At 34.8% G+C, this 25,952-nt stretch overlaps 2 protein-coding genes across 6 annotated transcripts in view; one reads left to right on the top strand and one right to left on the bottom strand.

Annotated features, from left to right (window-relative positions):
* Positions 1-7,649, top strand: part of LOC136025171 (stAR-related lipid transfer protein 7, mitochondrial-like) — a 55,808-nt gene extending 48,159 nt beyond the window's left edge. The window contains exon 7 of the mRNA XM_065700939.1: positions 7,487-7,649. Within this exon, the coding sequence (XP_065557011.1) occupies positions 7,487-7,605 (119 nt within the window). The 3' untranslated portion in view covers positions 7,606-7,649. The remainder of the gene's footprint in view (positions 1-7,486) is intronic.
* Positions 7,650-14,069: 6,420 nt separating this feature from the next.
* LOC136025170 (Kv channel-interacting protein 2-like) overlaps positions 14,070-25,952 on the bottom strand; it is an 84,291-nt gene continuing 72,408 nt past the window's right edge. For all 5 annotated transcript variants that reach the window (XM_065700933.1, XM_065700938.1, XM_065700937.1 and 2 more), the window contains 2 exons: positions 17,191-17,301; positions 14,070-14,213 (listed from right to left, as the gene is read on the bottom strand). In XM_065700933.1, coding sequence (XP_065557005.1) covers positions 14,169-14,213; positions 17,191-17,301 — 156 coding nt within the window. In that variant the 3' untranslated portion in view covers positions 14,070-14,168. The remainder of the gene's footprint in view (positions 14,214-17,190; positions 17,302-25,952) is intronic.

The raw sequence follows: 25,952 nt of genomic DNA, 5'->3' as shown, positions 1-25,952 counted from the left end.
ATGGTGTCTTCTGAAACCACTTTTTTTGCTTCCGTTTTTGCCCGCCAAGGACTTGTTTAAAGGCGTCTTTTATAGTGTATCTGATCTTCTCCCACTTGTATTCTAGGTTGATGGTGGTTGGTTTGTTATCGTCGTCCGCAAGCAGGATGTCAGAGCGGTTGGATAATTCCAAGTGAAACTCTACTACGACTGCTTTATCCTGAAGACGCGCTGCATCGTATCTCGGAGGAGGCTGCATTCGTTTCCTGGGGGTGATTTTTATGGCCAGGGGAGCTTCTAGCACCATATGACCAAAGCCGTTCTTCACCCCCGTGTCGGCTCTACGGTAGGCTCTACAGTTCTTTATAGAGCTTCGCCATCGGGAGGATATCAGCAACGAATCAACCTGAGATTGGGCTCTTTCATCTTGAGAGTGCCAGGTGATCCTCTGGGGTCGTTTGTCTTGGAGCAACATTTGCCAGTGCAAGATTATGCTGCTGGGCAATTTCTACGAGTTTCCTTCATTGCTCTCACCTGTCGCCCCATATAAATCTTCCAACAGATCTTTCGCGTCTGTCTCGTGGCTTCCAACGTAAGCGTTAAGATCACCTCCTAGGATGAGTAGATCATGGTTTTGAACTGCTCTCAATGACGGGATCAAAGCATCGTAGAAGTCTTCAACTGTACTTTCGTCCGTGGCTCTGGTTGGTGCCTAGGCTGAGATGACAGTGATATTGACTGACAGGGTGGGATTGACTGCCATTCGACTGGGGACTTAGCTGTTTTAGTACTGAGGAGGAAAACCTACTCCTGCAATAACAGAGCCATCGCTTGGTCTGGATTGAAAAAATGGAATTTGAATATCCCGTCAGGGGTGGAGACGAGCTGATCTTCTAGATTTCCTTTTAGCTGGGTTTCTGATGCACAAAGAATGTCGATGCAATATCTTTCGCCTTCGCCTGCTATGGAGGTCTGAGTCGCAGGGTATTTCAATGAACATGTGTTCCAGCACCCCACACTGAGGGATTGTCGATTTTTCGACAGGTGGTCGGCTAGTGTAGGCCTACTTTCTGTCGGGGTCGCCGGAACCTCCGATGCATCGCTCGCCGGGAATACCGCAGCCAAAGATGGTTTTCTAATTCTGTTTGTCATTTCTATCGTTTCGCTGGAATATATTCAACCGACGGATCCCAAATCTGACGGCACCCTTTCTGCATGTTTGTCGGCGCCCGCCAAGGTTGGGTTGGCAGGGCCATTGCCACCATTCTGCCACGGTGAGGCCACGCAGCTGAATTTTCCGCTGAAGATCTAGGGACGGAGAAGGTGCCCATGGCGCACCCCATAGACCCACAACCATTTCTAGGGGCGGAATAGTGACCTTCATCTACCCAGCCTAGTCTACAGAGAGATTAGAAGGGATGAATACTCATCCCTTTTCCAGCAATTCCTAATATTTAAGTAATCGCCTATTTTTGTCAAATAAAGCACTAAAGTATTTAATAGTAAAGGGGGGCCTCTTAGGGACATTAGCCAAGGGTGGCTTTAGTTTAAACACCCTAAAAAATCGACTCAATGTGCGGATTATCTTGTGCATTATTCTACAAGATTTGTACCTTGTACATTCAGTTCTTAAATTGTAGGTCTTTATCGTTTGAATTTTTTGTTCATTTCGTCACTGAAAAAAAAAACGAAATTAAAACATAGATGAAAGTAATCTGCAAAGATTAACTGTGTTTTTTTCAAAGTTTTTTGGCTAATTTTTTGGCTAAGGAATTGGGATAATACGTACGTATTTCTCTTCTTAATATCGTCGTAAAATGGAAATGGGGAAGTAATTAATTAAAGATTTTCTGGTGGGTTTGCTGTCTCCCTATATGAGCTTCATTCGAATTTCCACATTTAACAGATAATCTCATTATTTCTCGTTTAATATTCTCGTTAGATCAACAAGCAAAGCTACTCTATCCTAATGCTTCTCTGTTTATTTGTTTTTTTTGTTTGATACCTAATCTACAGGAAGTATGAAATACATGACTTATATCTCATATCTCAGATGTTGTTTATGGCTGATATTTGCACCTTTTCAAAATATCTTGATTTTTATATTTTTAATTTTATTATGTTGAAGCCCTCTCTTGCAATATAACAAAATTAAGCAAGAAGTTGCTCAAGTTACTCGTTTAACAAATATTTGATTCCAGTGGATTTGATGAATGGATAATTCTTCTGTGTTTGGTTTGTTTCAGTGGGCTCTTTTGCGATGAGAAACCTCTTCCTAGCTAAGTTATTGATTATGGGCTCCCTCTCCGTAGTAGCATAATATTTGTAGGCATGAATATATAATGAGTCGGAGGTAATAGGTGTGAGATCATTTGTGGAGGATTTCGATTCTTGTTGGTAGAAGAACATCACCAAGTGTCGAAAACCTAGTTGTGACCAAGATGGGCCTAAGCTAATACAAAACTCCCATTCAACTGGAGGTCCCAGGGACTTCTTGCTGTCTGGTTCTAAGCCGGCCTCAGGTTTTCGTATAGATTTGAGAATATTTGTTAGTCATCGTTCTGCACTGATTCTGGGATCATTGGTTTTCCTGGGGCCATTATAATTTCAATTATTTAAAAAAATAGGAAAATTGAAACTTGGAATGTTGCGACGTTAAAAAAAATACTACCATATCGATATTTTGACTGACGAATTCACACGCTTCGAACTGGACTTATTGGGAGTTTCAGAACCTCATATCTCAGGGGTAGGAAGCATAAAATTATGTGATATAGAATTAATTTACTCAGGCAGGAAGGATGGGTTGCAAGGAGTAGGGCTCATGATGGAAAGCTGCCAAGTCTTGTTTAGGTTGGAAAGTTCTTAATAATAGAATGCTAATCGCTCATTTTATGACTAAAAAGTGCAGCGTATCAGTCATAGTAGTATATGCCCCTGTAGAACCGAATGATGGAGATAATAGTGACCGAGATGAATTTTACTTACAGCTATAGGAACAAATAGGCAGGGTCCCAGGTAGAAATGTGGTATTTTTATTAGGAGATTGTTGGTTTTCCACCCTTGTTTCTTTTCTTTTTTCAGATAGTTGACCCATTTTCCTTTTCGTAATTATATTTGCTTAGATTTGCTTATAGTATTATTTTCAAGTATAGGTCAAAGTCCCGTTGCTAAGCTTGTAGTTTTGTAATAAGTACACTTTTAAGCTAAAATCTATTTTTGTCTTCCTGGATCAGGCCATCGATTCTTAATATATTAAATAAAAAAACAAGTTTTTTAAATGAAATCAAGGAGCAACATTAAAACTTAAAACGAACAGAAATTATTCCGTATACGAAAGGGACTTTTCCTCCTCAACGCCTCGCTTTTTACGCTAAAGTTTGACTCTTTCTCTTAACTCCACTTTTTAAAACAGTAAGAAACTTTAGCGTAAAGAGCGGGGCTTTGAGGAGGAAAATCCCCTTTCATATACGGAATAATTTCTGTTCGTTTTAAGTTTTAACGTTGCTCCTTACTTTCATTTCAAAAAACTTGTTTTTTTTATTTAATTTCTGGACGGTTTTGAATTAATGCATGTTTTGATCTTGGCTCTCCGCACATGAATAATTAAAACGAAATTTGCATATTAATTAATTGCAATTAATCGGAAGATTTTGAGAAAAAGGAGTGAGGGAAGAGGCCTAGTTGCCCTCCAATTTTTGATTACTTAAAAAGACAACTAGAACTTTTATTTTTTTACGAACGTTTTCATTGGTAAAAAATATAAGCAACTTACGAATTAACTTACGTAACGAACTTCTATATTCGTATGTTTTTATTGCGTATATGAGGGGGTTCAACCCTCGTCGATACCTCGCTCTTGACACTAAAACTTAAATTTTGTCCCAATTCCTTAAGAATGACCTCTGAATCACAAAGGCCGTAGAATAAATAGTTGAAATTACTAAAAAATACTTTAGCGTAAAGAGTGAGGTATTACGAGGAGGTAAACTCCTCATCAGTAGAAAAAACTTTTCATATTTATTTTTTCATTGTTTTTTTCAAATAATGCTAGAAAATCCTTCGCCCCGTTCATTAAAATTCTCTTCCCCCATGAGAAGTTCCTCCATGGAAATATCCTCCCACACACCTCCCCCCTCAACTTTCTCCCTAAACCAAAAAAATCCCCCCTGAAAACCTCTGTACACTTCTCAGTAACCATTACTATATGTAAACACAGGTCAAAGTTTTTAACTTGCAGCCCCTCCCACGGGGACTGCGGGGGAGTAATTCGTCCCTAAAGGCATAGTTAATAGGTTTTTCGACTATGGTGAATAAAATGAGCGCGAGAGGGGGCCTAGGTGCCCTCCAATTTTTCGGTCATTTAGAAAGGGTACTAGAACTTTTAAATTCCGTTAGAATGAGCCCTCTCGTGACATTCTAGGACCACTCAGTCGATACGATCACCCCTGGGAAAAAAACAAATAAACACGCATCCGTGATCTGTCTTCTGACAAAAAATGCGAAATTCCACATTTTTGTAGATAGGAGCTTGAAACTTCTACAATAAGGTTTTCTGATTCGCTGAATCTGATCGTTAAGATTGTATGACTTTGTATGACTCATAACTGTTGATGGGTGAGACTGATCTTGATGAAATTTTATATTTAGAATCAGCATTAAAATGCGATTCTTTTGATGTAACTGTTGGTATCAAAATTCCATGTTTTAGAGTTTCGTTTACTATTGAGCTGGGTCGCTCCTTACTACAGTTCGTTACCACGAACTGTTTTATATGTATGGAAAATCCAATTGAAGGGCTTAATACATTAGATTTACCCATGTCACACTGAGCTACTCCCCAAGTGCTAAGATTCTTTTATGTGTTAAAAGATTATGTTTTTAATGTGCATTGAGACTCCCCTTAGGGAGTTTGTTTGCACAGTTTATAGTTTTTTAAAGTGACCTTTCGAAGAAATACAACCTAATTATTTTCTACAACCGTATAAACTATTTTCCCGAGGGAAAATAGAAGGGTAGGAAAAGAGTTCGCAAGAAATACCGTCGTTAGAATTCACCCTCAAAAGATATAGCTAGAGATTTAAGTGGTGACCCAGCTGATGGCACCCTTGGCCGATAAGGAAAGAGTTAAAGAGAGATGGGTAGAACGCTTTGAAAAGGTGCTAAACTGAGATAGAGTTGTAGGAAAAGATATAGAGGAAAATGAAAAAGTTTGTGATTCCTTGGATGTAAAGGAAGATTTGTTTTGTGAGGAAGAAGTAGCGCCAGTGCAAAAAGGATTGAAAAATAATAAGGCTCCTGGTGCTGATAGTGTGGTAAATGAGTATCTTACATATAGTGGCTCTGAGGTTCGAAATAAGTTACTGAAGATTATGAATATGACTTTTGAAAAAGGGTAAGTACTTGACGATTTTAGGAAAACCTTAATTAAACCACTGTATAAGAAAGGTGATAAGAGTGAGTGTGGTAATTATTGAGGCATTAGTTTGGTCTCTGTAGGTAGCAAATTACTTAGTAATATGATACTTTTTAGACTGAGAGGTGCTGTAGACAATGTTTTAGGAGAATAACAGTGCGGCTGTAGAAAAGGTGGAGGATGTCTCGACCAAATTTTCACTCCTAGGTTAATAATTGAGTAGTGCCTGAATTGTCAAACACTTTTGTCAACGTTTGACAACCAAACGAATCAAACGTTTGAGGACACTTTGGTCCTCAGTTCTATAGATTATAAACAAGTGTTTGATTATGTTGATAGATAAGTTTTAGCAAAGGTCTTATCCTTGTATGATATACCAGACAAATAAATTAAGGTGATTAATGCCATGTACGAGAATAACACAGCTGCGGTTAAGATAGGAAATGAGGTTAGCAGCTTGTTTTGTATTAAATCAGGAGTTAAGCGGGGTTGTGTTCTATCCCCTTTATATGGATCATTTTAATGGATTTTGTCTGAAGGAGCTCCGGAAAGGCAATGGGAGATCACGAATGAAATGGGAAGGAAAGACGCTTCTGGACTTAGATTCTGTTGAACATTTAAGCATCCTAGATGAAAGTGTGAGCAAAATGAATGAACTTTTAGAGGTTTTGCGAGTTCAGGGTGCTAGAATAGGTTTGAAAAATAATGTTAATGAGACTAAGTCACTATAGCTTGAAATAAGTGAAGACGAAAAGGTGACGTTTGGTGGCGAAAAAATTAATCAGGTGGGCAGCTTCACTTACCTTGGTAGTATTATTAGTAAAGACGGCAGGCGCAGTAAAGATGTTAAACGTAGAATAGCTAAGGCTCAATGTGTATTTCACAGTTGAAAAAAGTCTGGAAGAGTAGGAAGGTAAGTCTGCAAACCAAGATTAGGATATTAGAAACCACAGTGATGACAGCGATCAAATATGGTTCCGAAGTATGGGCGCTCCGAAAATCGGGTGAAGATTTACTAGATGTTTTCCAGAGAAATTGTCTACGGATTGTTCTGAGTATCCGGGTCACTGACCGTATTTCAAACAGTACTACGAAAATTGTGTTTCCATCCCACTTTCTAGGGATATAATAGCCGAGAAAGGTCGAGATGGCTTGGGCACGTTGTGTGGATTAAGGATGACAGATTGCCGAAGACCGTCCTTTTCGGCCAACCGTCTAGGGTTAAACGGAAAGCGGGTCGTCCCCGTCTGGGGTGGGAAGACGTCATAAAGAAAGATTTAAAGGAAATGAGAACATCCTGGGAGGGTTAAAATGGAGGCTTTGATTAGATTAGGATGGAGGAGTAGCGTGCTTAGCTCTGTTGGCCTCAGGCGGCTTGTTGCTGTGGTGAGTTGTGAGTAGTAGTAGTATGAAAAAAGCGAAAATTGCATACTTCGTTTATATTCCACAAGTTTCTCATCCACAGCAGTACCATGACAGCGATCAAATGATAGTTGTTGTACATCGTCATTCCATAACGTAAGCTAGTCAACAAAGGAATATAAAAGGATCTGGTCTGCTAAAATAGTCTATCAGTCAGAAAGTTTGCATTCTTAAGAACCATTAGTGTGATAAGCCTTTAGCTACGTGAAGCCACTGTAAGACGGTAAAAGGGAGAAAGATTGTTTTCTGTTCTAGCTGCTGTTTAGAATAATTTGTTACTTCTTTATCATAATTATCCTCGGCAGGAACTTAAGCAGGTTGCTTTAAAATTTTGGGTTAAAAACAAAGTAATTAGTTTGTTTTCTTTGAAAATTTACCATCACTTATATACGTTTGTTTTTCTTGGTGAGAGTAGTGAACTAATTGTTTCTTACTGGAATTTGCTGAAGGAAATGAATTCCGAGAAGTGAAGGAAGTGAATTCGCTGAAGGAAGAACTGGAATTCGCTGAAGGAAGTGGTTTCACAGGTAAGATCGGTCATTTAACTAAATGACACCTATGAACTCTTTAATTCATCATATGATAATGCTAGCTTACATTTGGGCTATTCCCTCATAGCGTGGAAAATCTAGCATTTGGATGTAACTGTTGTCTGTTTCACTCTTTCAGGTCTTCCAGATTTTCTAGGAAAGCTTCGTGAAGCTGCGAAATCCGCTAGGACGGGTGTGTCAAACCGTGGCGAATGCTCTAGTCGGCTTTCAAGCAATCTCACTGATGAATCATTTTAGTTTTGCTTTTTTCTCTTTTTTGTAGTAAATGCTTTCTAATGGTGTTATGTTGATTTTATTTTTTTATATCATGTATATATATATATATATATATATATATATATATATATATATATATATATATATATATATATATATATATATATATATATATATATCTCAATTTAAAATTTTGGTAATACTAATAATTCAGTAACTTTTTGTCAATTGATATTTTATTTAACATACCTTTCTTTTAGCAACCAGGAATAAATAATAAATTACAAGGAATAAATACGAGTGTGTAAATATCCTTGCTTTTGCTAGTCCCCAAAGTAGCACATTGACCGAAAAAGTCGAAGTATATTACTGATAAAGGCAGAATCCTCATCAAGACTATTTTGTCGTTTTTATGAGCGACATTCATGCTGGACGTTCGTAACCTCAATCATGTTCATCCTTACCCCCAACCTTTTCACTCGTAAGTGCAACCGCAAATGCTGCAACTGTAATAGGAAATTATAAAATCAATACCACAATGAATCAAACAGTGAGCCGAACACGGCTCAATAGTAACCGAGCCTCTAAAAAATAGAATTATGATACCCATAGTTACATCAAAAGAATCGCATTTTTTTTTCTGATTTTAAATATATAAGTTTCATCAAGTCTAGTCTTACCCATCAAAAGTTACGAGCCTGAGAAAAAATTTTTCATTTTAGAAAATAGGGGTAAACATCCCCTAAAAGTATTAGAATATTGACGAAAATCACACCATCAGATTAAGCGTATCAGAGAACCCTGCTGTAGAAGTTTCAAGGTCCCCTCCACAAAAATATGGAATTTTTTATTTTTTTTGCCAGAAGACGTTTACGTGGGAGGATCTTTCCATGGAGGAATTTATCATGAGGGAAGAGAATTTCCATGAAGGGGGCCGCACGATTTTCTAGGATTACATAAAAAGAATTAGAAAAAAAAAGTTTTATCAGCTGGGAGTAAGGAGCAGCATTAAGACCCAAAACGAGTAGAAGTTAATATGTATACAAGGGGATTCGTCTCCTCCACAATACCTCGCTCTTTATGCTGAAGTATTTTTAGTAATTTGAACTATTTATTCTACGGCCTTTATGATTCATGGCTTATTCTTAAAGAATTGGTATAAAGTTCAAGCTTTAGTGTAAAGAGCGAGGTATTGACGAGGGGGTGAACCTCCTCGTATACGTAATAAAATATACAAATAAAGAAGTTTGTTGCGTAAGTTAATTCCTAAGTTACGCATATTTATTTCTAATAAAAACGTTCGTAAAAAATAATAAAATTCTAGTTGCCTTTTTAAGTAACAAAAAATTGGAGGGCAACTAGGCCCCCTCCCCCACCCCATTTTTTATCAAAATTGTCCGATCAAAACTATGAGAAAGTTATTTAGCCAAAAAAAAGTAATATGCAAATTTTGTTTTAATTATTCATGCGCGGTGAGCCAAAATTAAAATATGTGAAACTAAATAACAAACAAGTTTTTTTAACTGTAAGTAAGGAGCGACATTAAATTTAAAAAGAACAGAAATTATTCCGTATATGAAAGGGGTTTTCCTCTCCTCAAGGCCTCGCTCTTTACGGTGAAGTTTTTTATTGTTTTAAAAAGTAGAGTTGTGAGAAAGAGTCAAAGTTAAGCGTAAAGAGCGGGGCGTTGAGGAGGGACAATCCCTTTCATATACAGAATAATTTCTGTTCGTTTTAAGTTTTAATGTCGCTGTTTACTTGCAGTTAAAAACTTTTTTTTATTATTTAATTATAACTAAGAAAAAAGTCTCTTTGCCTGATTAGAAGATAGATCCAGTTTATATGCTCCTATCTAAAAGATAGGAAGTAGGACATAGTTTAAATAGAAACAAGAATTTAATGTTATGTTATAGCCAGTAGTTTTCCAGTGTTTATATACAAATTATTAAAACTAATTTATAAATATTAATGCGTAGTCGACAGGGACTAATGGTACAGAATGTGCGATCGTATAAAATTAAAACAAGGGATGAAGAGGGCATAGCAATAGAGTTTGCATAAAAAAACAAAACAAAAACAAAAACAGATCAACGCTGCAATGTCTATATTAGTTCGTTGTATTAGTTAGTAACTAACTATATTGTAACTAACTATATTAGTTAGTTGTAGATTCCAAATAGTCAACACTGCTAAGGATTTAGAGGTTATCTCTTAGAAAAATTAATTTAGCCCTTATTTTTTGGAAGCAAGGTACCTTTTACTTCCTCCTCTGCTTTATTAATTCTTTTTCGATGGAATGCTCTCCGTTAATCAAAATCACTATGATTATAAGGTTCCTTTTTTGCAAGCCTATTCAAGATTGTTTTGTCTTGTAGTAACTCAAGGGACATATGTGATACTTATTCTTTTTCCTCTCGAAATGAGATAACCGGCTCGCTTATAATCAGTGTGAATGATTGATTCACTGATCCGTTTTCCTATATGTTATTTATTTCTGTAATTACTTAGACAGTGTTGGTTTTTAAAATGAGCATATCTCCTAATATGTGAAATGCGTTTATCTGCTCATTATGTAAGCCTTGGAGACTTACAGAACTTTCCTTGTTCAAAACAGCGGGTCGCTAATAACAATTGGAAAGCTCTCGCATCCTAGATGAAAATATTAGTAGCGAGCTCAGGGTACAAGAACAGGTTTTTAAATTAATGTTAAGAAGACTAAGTCGTTAAGAACAAGAATAAGTCGGGTGAAAAAGTGATGTTGGGTCACGAAAAGATCGATCAAGTGGACAACTTCATTTACCCCACTTCACTTACCAGGGGTAGTTGACAAGTAAAAATTGTGGGGGCAGTGAAGATATTAGAAGTAGAATAGCAAAGGCCCAGGGTTTCCTTTCACAGTTGAAAAAAAAATGCAAGAACAGGAAGTTAAGTCTGCGAACCAAGACTAGAATAAGACAGAAAACAGAAAAAAAACTCCAAAAAACAGAGGAAGATTTCCAGAGAAATTGCATACGCATTGTTTTTGGTAACCTACTGACTGACCATATCTCAAACAGTAAGCTTTACAAAAAGTGTGGTTCAATCCCGCTTTCTAGGGCTATAATATGAAAAAGATTGAGATGAAAAGGACACTTTCTTTGGAAAGATTTAAGGGAAATTAGAACTTCTTGAAAGAGTGTAAATAGGGAGGCATGGAAAAGATCGGAATGGAGGTGGAGTGTACGGCACTGTGTTGGCCTCAGGTGGCTTGTTGCTACAGTGATTTTTTAGTTGTAATAGTAGTAGTCGGAGCACATTTACTTTTATCACTCTTCTGTATGACCATCTAACGGCGTTTTCAGTTACTCTAAACTTTTTCTGGAATGAATAATTCTTCAGCCTATGTTTTTAACTGTTAAATGATTTCAATTGAAATATGAGCTGTTTATGTTTCAATTTGGCCAAGTCTGCAAAACAAACTGTAGAGAATATCCAAAAGAATATTTGCTGCAGATTTTATGTTGATGCAGCCATCATCAAATGCGGAAAAGTTCAAAGTTTTTTGTGTGTTTTCTTTCGTGAATGGAGAACGTTCCTAAGTTCTTGATTAGATAAAAAAACTATCTTTTGAAACGAAAGTAAAGAGCAACAGCAGAGCTTAAAATGAACAGAAGTTATTCTTATATGATAAGGCTGCCTCATATTCAGCTCCCCGCTCTTTTTGCTAAGATTTTGTAGTTCTTTACTAAAAGTATTTACGATTTAAATAAATCTAGTTAATGGGTAGTTATAAGCATTTTATTTGTAAGTTACCTTCTAAAAATTTGAAGTTGTAATTGTGTCGTTTAAAGCAAATGCACATCAGTAAGCTATTCCGTTCGTGAGGCATTGTGAAAAATACATTTTATCCCATTCCAATTGTCCTTGCCTTTGACCGGTTGTTTTTAAAGTACTAGGGAAAAAAGTCCAAACTTAAAGCTTAAAGAGGGGGTGATGGGGAAGAGGCAGTCCCTCCCTTTATATATCTCTGTTTGTTTTAAAATTTTATGTTGCTCTTCACTGTTATTTAAAAAAAACTGTTTTCTCTTTATTTAAGATATGTTTATTTCTAATACCATGTATAGGGTTATCTGAAATATGACGAGGGGCACTGTCCCATCAAACACTACCCTTTGCATCAAAATCCAACTTCAACAGAACAATGCTTTGAGAAAAGAATTCATTTAGTGTAGTTGGTTTTCGAAATTAAATGTGATTTTTCAGAAATAAACTATCACCTCCGCAATAAGAAGCCCCTCCTCAGCATCCACACCGCACACTTTCACGTATATTGAGGTACTGATTCATTTGAAACACTTATCATGAAAATTTTGAAAACATCGAACGCTTTTATGAGGGCTTTAACACCCCTCCCCATAAAATAATATGTTTCCCAGCATCCTAATAGATGCTGTTCAAATATGCAATAGACGTGGCTGTTGGTTTATTGGAATACTGGTCGACGACATCGAATTATTTTCTAGGAAGTATATGCGTGCTTGGGGACGAACAATATACCCCAATGAATAGACCACTGAGACTGTACCTTTCCGGTAATTTTCAGGATTCTGGCTCAATAGCATTTCCGGTCGTCGTGCAAAACTTCGGTACTCTCCTATAGCGTGAGAATTGTTGCTACCTAAAAAGACCACTAAATCTTCAAAATATACTCTTGATCCTAGAAAAGGTTTAATTTCTTTAACATCCAACCTAATTCATGAATAACATCAAATTTTTTATTGCATCATTGGTCGTTTTTTCGCCAAATTGTGTTTCTTCACAAACACCTTCAAATCCTGATTTTCCTACCTCTGTGAAGCTTTGAAAATATCAGATACTTCATTTTGTTTCAGGCATGATTTTGTGAAGTACTAGCTAGAACATTAACAATTTAATACAAACAGGCTGGATTTTCCTGCTGTTTGTAATAAGGTAGTGGGTCAAATCCATAAACGGCTGAAAAACTTATGTAGGACAAACACCACTGAGTTGCTGGGCATAACTATATCTCTTTTTATTGTTAAAGCCATCATTGCTAATAGAATTGTCAGTATCTTCGTTAAGATTCCAGAAGAAAAGAGAGATTAACGAGGGTATAAACCCAAGAAAGTCAGTAAAAAATTTCGTTCTGGCAGGGTGTAGGAGTACAGGCTACTCAAAACAAAAAAGCTGGTGAATAATGCGAAAATTCGGGAAAATAGAGAAAATTATAGAAACTCGGAATTTCAGAAAGCCCCCGAAACCCGCTTACTCTAATTTTTCATTAATTGTAAAAAAAAGATACAGGTGTTTGATTCTTCATCATGAAATGTGCATCTGCTTTGATTCATTCACCCTGCCTCGGTTTTGCCTTGCGTTTGGTTTGTTTATTTTCTTTCTTCATATTTTTTTTATTTGATATTGCTGATTGTAATACGGAAAGTTTCAGAGCGATAGGATCAGTTAGAACTCGGAAAAGTTTTACTCAAGAAACTTGTTGTCACTTGTCATTCATGTCAGAAACAGAAGTAAAACTAAACTTTCGAACGAAAATGTATTTGATTGGCAGAGAATTTGAATTAACTTCTATATTCTAAGGAGCTTACTCTCCTCTTTAATGTGAAATCAATAATAGGTGTCCGCAAGGAATGGGATATGAACTCTCTTAATCTCACTCAGGTTACTCCTATAATTCCGTGAATTTTTTATTCATTAATTAGGATTTAAAACCCTGACAAAAAGAAGCAATGATAGGCTTGAGTTTCCTTTCAGACTATTAAGAGTTGTCAGATTATCTTTATATGTTGTTCTCGAGTTTATCTGTATATTACTAAGCAGAAAAAGAATTTGGATTGAAAGGCCTGGATCCCATCCTTCATCATTGGTTTTGTGCTAATTACAAATTGTCACAAAAAATAATGATTTGAGGTAGAATATATGCTTAATGAGGTATGAGGGTTGTTAAGACTGGAATAAATTCACTTAAATGTAACTGGGTGGAAAATAAAAAAAAGGCCACATTCAGTTAATTACAAATAGAATAATAAGTAATGTATCATCTGAGTAATTGTGGAATATATCCCCAAGGGGAAATAATTTGCAAGCTTGGATGAACTTATCAATTTTTAAATTTCATTTTTAATCATATCAACTTCTCAGTTTTTTTTGTGGTTTTATCTTTTTTGAGGAAAACCTTTTAAAAATTCTACATAAAATATCGTTATTTCAAAACTATTATTTAGAGTGTTGAGGTAGACCCGAAACCTACTTTTAGCAAATATGTTCTCGGGAAGGTTTTCAGGGCCCTTGATTCGTGAAAATTCACTCCTTAGAGCCAAAGTCTTTTTATGTCCCTGACTAGAATAAAGTAATAACCTACCTTTTACTTTTTACTCTTAAACCTTAAATCATGCGTTTTAATTTCATTAATGTTTACTAAAGTAATGAATTAGTCCTTCTTTAAATGAAAATCTAAGTTAAAACAAACATTTTACTACTTCATTTTCTTATAAAAACTTTATAACAATCATAAAACGTAAATTTAACTATTTGCATTTTTTAGAACATCATTTCAAAACAAAGAACAATCACGAACTCATGAACAGCTTTAACGAATCCGCTATTGTTGAATCCTAAAAGAGAATAATAATTAAGATAGCGTACCATGAATCCAAATACAAAATATCATTTCAAATTAATAAAACATTTAAGCAATGCGGGTTTAGAACTGGGTGGTATCTTACGCAGTAGACTAATCCAATGAAGTACAACCAATAATATTAAAAACCAAAAAATATAAAAAGCTATTATCAGATCATGTTTTCTTATCATATTATCTTGGTATAATGTCTACAACAGATAAAAAGTGATCAAAACGAGCGAAACTACTAAACATTAGAGGAAATCTGTCTCTTACCTCTCTTCCTCTGCCTCCCACAAAGCGCTGTCAGACATGATTTCCTATTTGTCTAAAACTCGTTTATGACTTGAATACCACGGTGTTTTGTTTTGTGGCTTTTCTGCTAAAGGACAAATTATATCCTATTATGATTTTTTGAGATACTCTTTGGCAACTCTGCTAGGTGCAAGCATACTAGCATGCGCAAGCTAATCAGTGCTTCCACTGTCTCCAAATTTTGCAAGATATCCCCAAAATTCTCTAATTTCCCAAAAGAAAACTGACCAAGAAAAACTAGTAAACCGAAGTTCCAAAATCAAAGATCATCGTGGAATTTGATTGAAATTCATTGAGTTACATGCGATAATAGTGGCTGTTGGTGCAATTTCTGTATATTCAGTAGTTACTTTCGTCTGTGTGTTTTTTTGTAATTAGATTGAAAACTATTCACAAATCAATGCTTGGACGCAGCTCCTAACATAAAAGGGTTCGACAGGGTCAGTAGCTCCCTTTAACCGAAATATGGAAACTATTTGGAATGGTGCTACTCTTGGCTCCGTAAGTAGTGATTGGGGAGATACTCCATTGGTAAGATCCATGAGACTCTAAAGATTGCCTATATTTGGGTCATTGACCAACGTACATAATCTTACTACAAAAGATACAACATTAGAATAATCCAGCTGGCTTCTTATTTACATATTCCTGTTTGGACATGATTAAAGTAAACCATTTTATTTGATGTCAAATTGGACTAAAAGAATTTACGATATAGCATTGAACTTTAATTGACAACATCTATCACAAAGGCATGATGTAGCCTCTTGTGTCGTCGTTTTCATAGGAATGAGTGTCTATATCAGCACTTCTTTTAAAGGGAACTTATGGTCATTCATGTCCAACCTCCAAGCGCCAAAATGCCCATCCCCTAACTTTATCCCTCCCCTTTTGTTGTAGCTAATTTTTTCTTCAACTGCATTTTTTTAAATTCAAATTTTTTTGTTATTTTTTACATAGACATTTTTCAGTTTTTTTATGTCTCAAAATTACATAAAATATACTTAGAACAAACAAATTCAATTGTGATATTTTCGAGATACAAAATAAAGATGATGGGTCGATATTTTAGTCGTGATTTCTCTTAATGGAAAAATAATTTTCGTAGTGACATTTTTTTTTCTTCTTTTTTACTTGGAATTTTTTTGGACTTCAACAAAGATTTTAGATAAGTATTGATTAGTATTGGCGTATGCATAAAGTCGAATTTAACAAAAATCGTACTTATTTTAACATAGAGAAGAATACGATCAAAAATGGGGTTTTTAAAGGCCAAACAAAAATATTGAAGAAAAAACAGAAAGCGAATATTTCGAGAAAATACACCTCTCTTCTTCAGTGCGAAAAAATAACATAATCAAGGAAAAATAAAAAAACGCGAAAAGTACAACAAAACCAATAAAAAAAAAATAAAAAAAAACTGCCGAAAAATCAAAGATAAATAAAATTCAATAAAAAACCAAAATTTATAAGAATTAAAATCAAATGCCTAACAACACTAAAGTGAGTTATTCGCTAAAATCCGCGATTTGCAAAAAAATCCAAACAAATTTGAACTGTCATCGGTGGATACTGAGGTACAACTGAGAAATATAAGAAGAAATAAAAGAAGAAAGGAAGTAGTGCTGACTACTTATCATGATGCAAAACTGCCTGATGCCAGCACATCTGTACACATCCCTATCCAACGCCAATATCATTGGAGGTTCACTCTTTGCCCCTTCCTAAGAGATTTATAGTTCCTTCAATTTCTTTTGTATGGCTTCCTCCTACCCCATTCAAGGACGTCCTACTTGTCGTCTCCAGTTTTGTTGCTCATTTTGAAGATTTTTCTCTACATGTGCAATGTGCCTATGGCCAACACTCTATAAACATAACGGTCTGTTTACCGAACATCATGGACACTTTCAAAAAATCAATATGTCACAAAGGTACAAGGGAGAGTCTTTTGGCTTAGTAATTAATATTTGAACAGTAGCTTTCGCCACACGAGAACCAATGTCAGAATCAAATTTCCACTACCTGTCGCTCCGAAGATTATCCCTTTTTTGAATAAAAAAATGTATAAAACCGAAAATTATACATTTTTTTTAAATTGTTTTCAAAGCATAGGTTATCACTTGGTTGTTACATTGATTGATTGCTGTTCTTCTATATATATTTTTAAATTGTTTGTCATTTCACCATCAGATATTTTCTTTGTTATTTCTGCGTAAAATATTTCCCTATTGGGCTTTTTTAGGAAGACGACACTATTTTTGTGGTAAATGTTGCCTTTAATCTTCATTTCCTACCCTAATTAAATCAGGCTCCAGAGTTCCTGACTAGTCTACTAGTTGAGAGATTGAACCTAAACATTTTATCTACCTAACATGAGAAACAAACATTAAGCATTTTCTTTGGTTTCGCTTTGACAAAAATAAATCTACAGTTCACGATTTTAGTCTGATGAAAATTTTAGTAAGAAATAACTACTGTTAGTGTTAACATAAAATAATATGTTGATTAGAAATACCTCTTTTCCGAAGATCACCTTTCAATTACCGATTATATCCTAGAAAAACGATGGTACGCATGTGTACGCTACAACCCTGTTAGTACATAAACCTAAATAATGCAAACATTTCAGGAAAATAAGGTGATGGAGAACATACTTGAAGACAACCTTGCAGGAACTCTTCCAGGGTTATCCTTCCATCACGATTAAGATCCAATTTTTGAAACACAGAATCTGCATGCGCTTGTGCAATTCTTTCACTTGCTGACTAAAATAAAAGTAACTAAAAGTAATTTCGGTTGAAAACAGCTACTATATATAACTCCTAACAATCTGTCATGGTTGCAGCAGTAGCTGCAACTTAGTAAAGAGCAAACCACATCCCATAGTAACCAAAACCTGGAAAACGCATTAAAAAAACTACCTAGTGAAAAAAATTGCCATCTGACATTAAATCAGGAATTATAACTATTGTTTCAGTTCATCTTAAAAGTAAAAGTTTATTGCAGAAATAATTTTATGGTGATTTCGAAAAAGAGCCTGAATCCTCTTAAATATGGTGCCAGATCTAAATAAAAAATGCACCACTGGAATCAGCATGGTCGAAAACCTTTAGACATCCTTCTGATAAACTCCACCATCACCAGGTTTCAAGTAGCACTAAAAAGGCACTTTTGGTTACACTTCTTAAGTAGAAAAGCTTGGAAGTATAAAAAGATATCATCATTGTAATAATTATGGTCCAAAGCCCTTAACTGGAGGTTTGCAAGAGCACCTCTCGTATGATTCTCCTCCGAGCCCCCTTAATAGGATGGTTTGCCCCCAACCCCCCATTGCACTTCCTGGCTGAAGGGCCATGAAACGGAGATCAGCACCGCCGGTTTGGATCTTAAGGGTCTAGTGCCGTCTGACTTACTTTTTTTTACTTACTTAAGCCCCCTTAATAAGCTACGCAATTAAGAAACAACCATCAATATATCAAATGGGTTATTAGAGGCGCGGTTCTGTTAGTACGTCATTGGACTTCAAATTGGAGTGTTTTGTGTTCAATTCCTGTTTCTTTTTAAATCACAGTTTTATCCCTTTTATGAGATCATTTCAGATAATTTCACTGTTTTTGTAAATGTGATGCGCTCACTTTTTAAAACGTTTTAATTCTACCATACATAAGTGTGATATAGCACTAAAAACAACACTTTTGGTGTCACTTCTTAAATAGCGAAGCTTGGAAGTATAAAACGATATCATCATTGTAATAATTATGGTCCAAAACCCTCAAATGAAGGTTTGTAAGAGCATCTCCAGTATGTTCCTCCTCCAAGCCCCCTTAATATGCTAAGTAATTAAGGTATATCCATCAATATATCAAATAGGTTAATAGAGGTATGGTTCTGTTAGTACAGCGTTGGGCTTCAATTTAGATTGTCTTGCGTTCGATTCCTGTTTTTTTTTTTCAATCACGGTTTTTTCCCTTTTATATGATCGTTTCTTATTATTTCAATGTTTTTGTAAATGTAATGCACTCATTTTTTAGTGCATGTCCTGAGGAGGTATTTTGTCAAGCATTTTGATTCAAAAGGGAAAATAGGTCATCCGGTTCATCCGGCTTGAACACCATTCTTAGTAGATAACTAAAACCATACCAAAACGAAGGGCTTAATTTTGTCAAAATTCTGGGGAGGGGGGGGGGTTAATAATGTTGCCAATTTCTCAAATCAAATGAGAATGACATAGAAAACTGAAAAAAGAGTCATATAGTAATAAAAAAGGTTAAGATGCACTCAGGCTTATCTTAGTTTTGGTAACATTTTTGGAGAAACTAATTTCAGCAGGGAGGAGGGGCAAACTGGGGTCTGGCGGAGGATTGAGTCTGGGAGGGGCAGTTGCCCCCTCTGTCCCATAATAAATTACACCTCTGACCCCAACCTCTTGCCACTTAGTGATTGGAGAAGTGAAGATATGTGGTACTGTAATCGCTCAAAGTTGTATATTAAAAGAATGATTACTTATAGTTATACCTACTTATTCAAACTATTTACTTGATAATTCCAGCGTAATATCCTCTCCGTACGTAAGATTATGCATCCAAAGAGGAAAAAAGACAAATGAAAAAAGTTCCGTAGGAGAATTCAGGTAAATCTCTTCCTTCTCTTCCCAAAATTTTTGAAATGAAAACAAACTGAATTTATAATACCATTTATCGTACCAACACAAGAAATTATCTTTTTTTGAAATTTCGATTCATTTCTAAGTAATGAACGGCTTTTCTATTTAGGGACAGGTCAAATAACTCTCTAAGCCTAAAGGCACATTTCTGTTGAGCTAGCAAAATTTTCCACAAGCATGTCGATATACAAACCTGTCCACTTAATTAACCTTTTGTGTCAAAGCTACTCGGCTGGAGCTACTTTATTCATTGCTACTAAATTTATTTTTTTCTAAACAAAGAATTAAAGGTCTATTACTTCTTAATAATTTTTTTTTTTTACAAAAAGAAACGATACTATTTTTTTTTTTTTACTCTAAACTTATTTTTCCTTCAATTCTTGTACGGCTTCTTCGTACAGCTCCTTAATAAAGGTTGAGGTGTATTATATCCGCTAGATTGGAGGTGATTAGAAATTATATAAAAAAAGATCTCAACTGAAACTAAGGAGCAACATTAAAACTTAAAATGGACAGAAATTATTCCGCATAAATAAGAAAAATCATGGTACTGTTATTTCTACATTAAATTGTAACAAAAAAAGAGCAAAGATTAAATTAAAAAAGAAAAACTTTTTTCCGAGGAAAGCAAAGAGTGAAGTTGAAACTTAAAACGAACAAAAATTATTACTTCAAATATATTGCATGAACAGAATTATTCCGCATAAATAAGAAAAATCATGGTAGTGTTATTTGTACATTAAATTGTAACAAAAAAAATATAACATATTACTTCAAAAATTATAACATATATCAATAAAACTAGTGCAAATAAATCAACAGGTGATATTTCCTTTGTTTGTAGTATTACAGAAAACTATCGCTTTACTGAAAACACAAAACAATATAGGAGTTTTGGTACGGTAAAAGCAAATTATTTGTAGATTGTTGCTTTATTTATTTATTTTTCTTGTAATTTGGCATCACTTCTGCACAATGAGCTTAGTTCAATGATTGACTGTCGTTTTGTGTCTGAAAAGGACATTTCACGATTATTTTATAGACAAGTTCGAATTGAAGCTATGTTGTTAGTATTAAGACTAAAGACTCTCTGTACAATTTGTACCACAACTTGAAATTCTCCGTTTTATAGAGAGACTTAACTGACATTCCAGAGTTCGTATTACGGCTCATATGTTCTTCATTTCGAATAAACTACTTGAGACAAAGATTTTACCTGATAAATCAGTCCATTATTTTGTATGCTGTTTAATGACTTTTAACTTTTTGTTTGTATACTTAAATTTTTGAGATGATTTTAATTGTATGCTGAAAGTTACTGATATCACACTCCTGTAAGACTATGAAAAGCGTCATGGATTAGTTTGTTGTTGTGAGGCTACGTACTTACTTTTGAATCCTAAATCAATATGCTTGTTCTTTATGCTTAGCTTTTGTGTTTTCAGTAAAGCGCTATTTTTCTGTAATTCTACATTCATGGGGATATATCACCTGTTGATTTATTTGCACTAGTTTTATTGATATATGTTGGATAGCCTGTGAAGTAATAATTTTTGTTCTTTTTAAGTTTCAACTTCGGTCTTTACTTTCCTCGGAATAACCCTTAAAATTAATTCTTTATCAAATATAACTATTCCAAGGCTTCATTGGATCATGATTATTATCTAAAGTTAGAACCTATGAAAGTTTTTGCAACAATTTCACTTTCTTTGTGAGACAAGTTTATGTCAAAGAATTGAACTCAAGTTGAAATCAGCAACTCATTATTTCAAAAGAAAATGTATTCTACATATTTAATACGTGCATTTATTTAAACAAACAAAGAAACAGTTACAAAAAAATTGAAAATGAAAGATTTTTTTAATAAGAGGGTAAATTAAAACACATGTATATCCAAGGTTGGCAACAGGATGAGGAATATCATCAACCTAAATTTTATTATAAAATGTTTTGAAAAATCATTGCACAAAACTATGGCTGGTTGAACAATTTGACTGAGTATTCGAATTTGCCCAAAATTTAAATTACAATTCAATAGTTTAGTTTTTCCATTGAAATTGAACTTCAGAAAATATATATTTTCAACTTAAAGTAAAGATTAACATTTAAACATAATATTGATAAAACTATTCCGTGTATAAGGGGGCTACCACTTAATCGATCCTTGCTTTTTACGCTGAAGTCTAAGTTTTAAAAAAATACTTCGCTTTCAAATTTCACTCAAGCGGCCTTAGTGTTTGAGCAATCTTTCTTAAGGAACTGTGATGAAAACTCCGACTTTAGCGTAAAGAGCCAGGGTGGAGGAAGGGGTGACCCCCCTCATATATGGAATAATTGCTGTTTGTTTTAAGTTATGATGTTGCTCCTTACTTTTAGCTGAAAAAACTTTGGTCTTTTACTTAATTTCTTACTGTTTTCAAATCATACCAGATTACACCCCCCCCGTAAAACTTACCCTGGTACATTCCCCCTGAAAACTTCACTTTCCGTGGAAACTTCTTCCCGTGGAAAATCCCCCGTCGCAGAAATTCCCACTCCAAAAAATAGGATCTTTATTAGTTGTAGGACCTATATTGAATCAAATGGTTTTCGCAAAATTTTGATCCTATGTCTTTAAGGAAAAAAGGGTGGTCAAGGATCACTGGCTCGAGACGATCATATCCGGAATTAAATAAAAAAAAACAAGTTTTTTTTAACGGAAAGTAAGGAGCGACATTAAAACTTAAAACGAACAGAAATTACTTCGTATATGAAAGGAGATACTTCCTCATCAACTCCCCGCTCTTTACGCTAAACTTGACTCTTTCTCTTAACTCTATTTCTTAAAACAGTAAAAGACTTTAGCGTAAAGAGCGGGGCGCTTATGAGGAAGCATCTCCTTTCATATACAAAGTAATTTCTGTTTGTTTTAGGTTTTAACTTTCCGTTAAAAAAACTTGTTTTTTTTATTTAATTTTTGAACGTTTTTGAATCAATGCATGTTTTGATTTTGGTTCTCCTCAGATGAATATCTAAAACAAAATTTGCATATTTATTTATTTTTTTTTTTTTGCTAAATGGCTTTCTCATAGTTTTGATCGAATGATTTTGAGAAAAAAGGAGCGGGGGAGGAGGCCTAGTTGCCCTCCGATTTTTGGTTACTTAAAATAGAAACTAGAACTTTTAATTTTTTTACGAATGTTTTTATTAGTAAAAGATATACGTCACTTACAAATTAGCTTACGTAGCGAACTTCTTTATTTTCATGCTTTTATTACGTATACAAAGGGGTTCACCCCCTCGTCAGAATCTTGCTCTTTACACTAAAGCTTAAATTTTGTTCCAATTTCTTAAGAATGACCCCTGAATCACAAAAGCCGTAGAATAAATAGTTGAAATTACTAAAAATGCTTTAGCTTTAAGAAGAGTGAGATATTAGGAGGAGGTGAGCCCATCGTATGCCTTTAAATTTCTGTTCGTTTTAAATTTTAATGCTTCTCCTAACTTTCAGTTGAAAAAACTTTTTCATATTTATTTTTTCATTGTATTTTTTTAAATAATGCTAGATAATCCTGCGTTCCCCTCATAAAAATTTTCTTCCCCCATGACAAATTCCTCCAAGAAAAGATTCCCCTCTTCTCAACCCCCCCCCCCGACCTAAAAATCCCCCTGAAAACGTCTGTACACTTCCAAATAACCATTACTATATGTAAGCACTGGTCAAAGTTTGTAACTTGCGGCCCCTCCCACGGGGACTGTGAGGGAGTAAGTCGTCCCCAAAGACATAGTTATAAGGTTTTTGACTACGCTGAATAAAATGGCTATTTCAGAATTTTGATCTGGTGACTTCGGGAAAATAATTAGCATGGGAGGGGGCCTAGGTGCCCTCCAATTTTTTTGGTCCCTTAAAAAGGGCACTAGAACTTTTCATTGCCGTTAGAATAAGCCCTCTTGCAAGATTCTAGGACCAATGGGTCGATACGATCACCCCTGGAAAAAAACAAACAAACAAATAAACACGCATCCGTGACCTGCCTTCTGGCAAAAAATATAAAATTCCACATTTTTGTAGATAGGAGCTTGAAACGTCTACAATAGGGTTCTCTGATACGCTGAATCTGATGGTGTGATTTTCGTTAAGATTCTATGACTCTTAGGGGTTATTTTCTCCTGTTTTCTAAAATAAGGCAAATTTTCTCAGGTTTGTAACTTTTGATAGGTAAGACTAAACTTGATTAAACTTATATATTTAAAATCATCATTGAAATACGATTCTTTTGATGTAGCTATTGATATCAAAATTCCATTTTTTAGAGTTTTGGTTACTATTGAGCCGGGTCACTCCTTACTACAGTTCGTTACCACGAACTGTTTGAAAAAAAACAACAAATAAATTATCACGCATCCGTGATCTTTCTTGTGGCAAAAAAAAACAAACACATTTTTGTACATAGGAATTTGAAACCGCTACAGTTGGGTTTTCCGATATGCTGAGTTGAATGGTGTGACTTTCATTAAAATCATAGATAAAGTCAAATAATAATTCTAACTTAAAATGAACAAAAATTTTTACTTATGAACAAATGAAACCCAAAACGTGCATAAATTAGACTCTTTGTTTTATCTATTCACCTATGGATGAATAAATGAACGCATAAACTAAATTAAAATGTTTGTCTGACTTGACCTTAAAACAAGCAAAAATTGCCACAATAGGAGTGGGGCAACCTCCCCCTAAACCCTCTAATGGCCAGAGCGTCATTTGTGCTTTACTGAAAACGAGTTGTATTTCGAGCAAGTGTACTTTTTATTTTTCATTGTATTACCGACAACACAACTACAAAATCATTTGCGTGAATAACTGTATACGGTACATGATTGAATGTTCTATCCTCGATTCTAATATTAATACATTTTAGGAGTTTTTTTACGAAACAAGTTTTTGCATGAAACTTTCATGTAAAAATGAAGTGTTTTCCTTAAAATATTTACAAAAAGGCATCAGGTAATTGCATGAAGATAAAAAGAAAAAATAAGCTAGAACTCCTCTCCCAATATTCTACATCTTCTGACTTGATATGTTGAACCTAAGAGCAACTAATAAAGAAAAAAACACGCATCCATGACTATCTTTCTCATGAAAACTTTGAAATTCGGAATTGTTTGGTAAAGGATTGAAATCTGCACCCTGGAGTTCTCAGAAAAGTTAAATTTGATTATATAGCTTCAACAAGATTGTAACACTTTTTGAAGGCCTTATGTTCTCATTCCAAAATTACGCAAATATTTATGTTAGTAACCTCTATTAGTAACTATAAAATTAGTAACTTTCGCATACTTAGGATCAGCATAAAAATTAGATGCATCCCTTATATATGATGTTTTTGTCGGACTTCTCTATTTGAAGCTTTGGTTACTATTGATGAGTTTAAGATTGACAATTGATATTTACTCAACGCCCAGATCTTTTGCGAGTGCATCACATGTTGCCCTTTCAGTATCCCTAACTATGCATAGGCTTTTCCAATAAGGCTCAAAAAGTGATGAAATAAATTGACCTCAATATTCAATAACTTTCCCATGGAGTATGAAAATCTGGGAATTCTGTCGTTTCTGCTCTACCGATTGACTCGATTTATTGCTTACGTCAGGTTGCTTTTTTGCAATTTCCTTCGTTAATGCCAGAGAGTTGCAATAAAAAAATTGGTGAAAGAGAGAGATTACTTTTCAGAACAATAAAAGAATCATATGTGACATCTTTTGGCCGATATTGTTATTGGAACATTATACTTCATGTTTTTGTTCGATTTAGATGTTTCCAGGGTGATCTAATAAGATAATAAGGAAAACTCTTGACAGAAGGCAAGTTAATTATATGTATTTCATTTTTGTTTACGTATTTTACTGAAAACAATAGGATAAAAAGTAACTTCAATCACTCACAACACAAGGTCATGAACAAGATCAGTAAAAAAAAAAGACAGAAAGGACAAACGTTTATAATTAAAGAAAACAATAGCAAAAAAAAAAACAGAAAATATACACCGGTTATGAAAACACAGCCCATCCTAATGAAGTACATTGGCAAAGAAAAACAATAAATATAAAGGAAATACAAAACCAAAGGAGAGGAGACACAAAAGCAAACGGTTACTCAGTGACAGGTAAGCGCACAGGAGAGTGAGTTTATCTCTCCCTCGGCCTTAAACTTCAAAATAGCAGGATTTTTTATTAAATAATTTCTGACTTTTCCCACATGAATCGTCTATTTTATGGTTTTATTTCGAAGTTAAGAACCCTTGACATATTAATACATGCCTTTCCATTGCTCATTACCTCTCTCCCCCCTCACGCCCACACATTAACGTAAAAACATTCTATACATTCACAAAACATTCACAAAAACACAAAACATTCGTAAAATCATTCACGTAGAAACATTCTATATCGGGATGTTTTAAAAAATGACATAAAACTATAAATTATGTCGGGATAGTTGACAAAAAACTTGTATTCGTAAGAGTGAATAGTGACTCCATAGCACCTAACAAATTTCAAGCGAACAGCCTCTACTATTACTAATATTTCAACACCAAGCTGTATGAGGATAACACAACGGCCTCCTGCTACACCCCACTCTCTCAAGAGCCTCACTCTTCAATTCCACCTTTAAAGTTCCTGCTTCCCCAATTTTTTTCTTTTGATCTTTCTTACCCCAAAAAAGGACTCATATTTTTCTTATTATTTAGCTGGATTGCTGCCCAAAAACAAATG

This window comes from Artemia franciscana, chromosome 3 (assembly GCF_032884065.1).
Source record: "Artemia franciscana chromosome 3, ASM3288406v1, whole genome shotgun sequence".
Lineage (NCBI taxonomy): Eukaryota > Metazoa > Arthropoda > Branchiopoda > Anostraca > Artemiidae > Artemia > Artemia franciscana.
This window is presented reverse-complemented; position numbering and strand designations above follow the sequence as displayed.